Below are 3441 nucleotides of genomic sequence, written 5' to 3'. Positions count from 1 at the left end.
TAATGTGTGGAAATGGGCCCTTGAGGCTTTCCACGGCATGGTTGTCTGGTAAATAACATCCCATTAAGCCTCTACTGAAAGGACCGGACATTTCTCTCCTGTCAGCCAGGTGGCAGCCCTTTATGGGATTCAAATCCCCGCTTGTCTCTGAAGGCACCCCTCCTCATTCTGAGGACAGAAGGGCCTTATTAAGGAAAGCTCCGAGTCCCTCACCTCTGGGGTGGCTGGAAGGAGGGGGGGGTGCAGCACGGGGGTGGAGGAACGTCCTGGTGGGGAAAGGGAAGGATGTGCCTGCTTTTGTGACTTGTATAAGTGAAGTCTCTTTTAAAATGCCCGGACTTTTTTTGGTCACAGTCTGATATCTTTGCTTATTTTTGTGTTTAATAGGCTAGATCTATGATCGCCGTTGGTCTGGGTGTTGCAGCCATTGCTTTTGCAGGTAAGTGAAACAAATGGTTTTGGGGGGGGCAGCTGCATGCCTGTCCAGGGGAGAGCTGTGTGATTGGAGGAGGGGCAGAGCCTCTGCTTGGCATGCAGGAAGTCCCCGGTTCAGTCCCTGGCACCTCCTGGGGAAAGGATCAGGTGGTATGTCATGGGAAACACCTTTCTTTGCCCGTAGTAGACAATGCTGGCCTGAATGAACCGGGGGGGGGGGCCTGATGCAGTATGAGGCAGCTTCCTGCGTGAGGGGCTTTCCTCTGGAAGGAGAGCAGGGCTCTGGAGGCGCCTGGTGCCAGAGTTGCCCCACGGGTGTCCCCCCCCCCGCCACGTCTGGTCTGCTGCAGCCGGGAGTCGCTCTTCAGGCTCTTAAGCAGAGAGAGTGGGAGGTGTGCCCTCGGGCCAGTGATGAATAACGGAGACCCGTCTTCATGGCCTAGGCGGTTTTAATTGTGTGGATCTGGGGCAGTGGGGCCCTGGCCCTCCCCTCCCGCCACGGAGGAATTTGGAGAAGCGCTAGTGCAGCTCGGGGGTAAATGTTGTTGCTGGACCAAATGTGACTAGTGGGGCCGGGGTCTCCCCCTTCCGCCTGTCTCAAGTTTGGGAAGCACCCCCCCCCGCCCCCCCCCCGCCTTAGTTCAGGCCTATCTGACACTGTTTCCCTCCCTTTCGTTGGGGTCCGAGCTCTGTCCCAGTGACAGGCCACCTGCTTCCAGGCCACCTCCCTGTCCCTGCGCTGCCCACCCCCTTGCTCGGGTCTGGTTGTGCAGCCTCACAGCTGGGGTCGCCAACTCTGGGTTGGGAAATTCCTGGAGACCTTGAGGGGTGTGGAGCCCGGGGAGGGCGGGGTTTGGGGAGGGGGAGGGAGAACTCGGGTGGGAGGGGTATGATGCCATAGGCAGAGTCCGCCCTCCAAAGGAGCCGTTTTCTCCAGGGGAACATTTTCATCGTCCGGAGATCAGTTGTAATTCCAGGACATCTCCAAGCACCCCCCGGAGGCTGGCAACCACACTTACAGCCTAGTTGTTGTACGGACTGCATGTAGCTCTGTCCAGCTGTTTCTGGCAAAGAACTTGGCAACTATTCCTGACTTTTGGCTCTTGTAACCCCAGTATCCATGAAAGGGACATCAGAAACCCACTCTTAAAAATGCAGGTTCCCTCACCTATAGAGATCATCACAAAAAGTGCAGCGGCTCTCTTTTCTGCTTTCCCCTGTCACCAAATGCTTGTAAGCTTAATTTAGGTCCCTTCCATGAAAGGGACATCAGAAACCCACTCTTAAAAATGCAGGTTCCCTCACCTATAGAGATCATCACAAAAAGTGCAGCGGCTCTCTTTTCTGCTTTCCCCTGTCACCAAATGCTTGTAAGCTTAATTTAGGCTCCATCTGCTGAACTCTCTGTGGCACTTTGCAGTGCCCGGTCCCAGTGTTCCCTCTAAGCTGAGTCAGTGTGAGCTAGCTCACCGTTTTTTTGCCTCCAGCTCATGCATTTTTGTCTCGGCTCAGGAAGGAGGGCTCCAGAGCAAAATGATTCATGCAGCAGCCAAGTCGCTCGCTCAGAACTTTAATGCCAGGAGCTCACTGAGTAGAATTTTTGCTCACAGGACTCCACAGCGTAGGGGAAGCAGCTCCTGTGCTCCCTCCGCTTCCATGTCTGCAGTCGCTCTCGGTATACGTGGTCGATGCCGCCGCCTTATGCTCTCGAGGGGGCTCACGGTGCTCTCCTCGGTGTGCAGCTCAAGGCAGGGGTTGTAAACTGTAGCAGGGGGTGGCTTTGTGTGGCTGGGAAGGGGACAAAAAACCCACCTCTTCCTTTCCCCCCCCCAATGACTCCCCTCCCCTTTTCCAATTGGAAAATTTGGGGACGCACTTAAAAAAGAAAGACTCCTAAGGAATATTTTCCCCCTTTCAGAGTGAGAAGAACCTTGACTTATAAATCATGTCACTTTTTCCAAATGAACACAAGGAAAAAGCCTGAAGACCTTGATTTGGGGGAGCACTGGAAAAAACGGGGGGGGTCCCCAACGGGTGCCCGTGGCCCACCAAGACACCCCTTTCCCAATGCCTGCCTGCCAGCAAGCTGTCAATGGTTTTCTTATGATCCTGTTTGTTCCACATATGTTCTTCTGTTTTTACATATGTATTTCCGTGTCTGCAATTACCCCCCCCCAGTAGGTCACTTATTTGCTTGCTTATGCTTGCGCATATAATTTATTTGAGTAACATTCCAACTGAACTAGACTATGATGTAACGCTATCTTCTTCTCAAGGTCACAGGTGGCAGAGACGGTGTTTCTTTCCCCTTGCTTGGCTTTTAATGAGTAGAATCTGTGTGAAGCATTTTGTTATGATAACGCTTTGGCCCTTGCTTTCCCAAGAGTTAAGCGCGAAACCAGGCTCCATGTGACTGAGCGGGAATCCTGGTTATTGGCTGTCCCCATTTTGAATTTGCTTTAACCTTTGTGTACTAGGGTGTGTGAGTTAATCTGAACAGAGAAACTGTTCAGTGAATCATGTCTTCAATAAAAGTCATCCTTTCTTGAAAGAGAGACTCCGTTGATTCGTGATACCTGACACTGCCATGCCAAGGGTTTTTAGAAAGTGGGCGGAACCAAGTGGAGCCTTTTTCCAGCAAGGCTTCTGATTAGCGGTGTGGATTTTTTTTTAAAAAAAATGCTTTGGCAGTAGCTGGCAGCAGAGCAGAAGGATCTTCGCTGTGTGACGGAAGGTCAGCCATGGCAGCCATTTTGTGGCCCTGCCCACCACGCTGTGTCAGAATTCTAAAAGTGCCTGCAGGCTGGAAAAGGTCAGGAAAAGGCTGACACACATCCAAGAACATTTAACTATAAATAATTTTGGCAACAATTAATATGTTGTGATGTGTTTAATGGTAATACATTATTAAAGAGTTTAGTTAGCTTAATATCCAAACGTGCTGGGAGTCCTGCCCATTCTATGAAAGAATTTTTGTCCAAATAGTCCACTTGTGTTTACTACAGG

At 51.4% G+C, this 3441-nt stretch overlaps 1 protein-coding gene across 1 annotated transcript in view; it reads left to right on the top strand.

Annotated features, from left to right (window-relative positions):
* Positions 1-392: 392 nt before the first annotated feature.
* Positions 393-3441, top strand: part of DNAJC15 (DnaJ heat shock protein family (Hsp40) member C15) — a 26784-nt gene continuing 23735 nt past the window's right edge. Inside the window, exon 1 of the mRNA XM_015427203.1 lies at positions 393-439. Coding sequence (XP_015282689.1) covers positions 397-439 — 43 coding nt within the window. The 5' untranslated portion in view covers positions 393-396. The remainder of the gene's footprint in view (positions 440-3441) is intronic.

Source organism: Gekko japonicus, unplaced genomic scaffold (genome assembly GCF_001447785.1).
Source record: "Gekko japonicus isolate JY-2015 unplaced genomic scaffold, Gekko_japonicus_V1.1 scaffold1011, whole genome shotgun sequence".
In the NCBI taxonomy this organism is placed as follows: Eukaryota; Metazoa; Chordata; class Lepidosauria; order Squamata; family Gekkonidae; genus Gekko; species Gekko japonicus.
The sequence above is the reverse complement of the archived record's forward strand: the minus strand, read 5'-3'. Positions and strand labels throughout refer to the sequence as shown.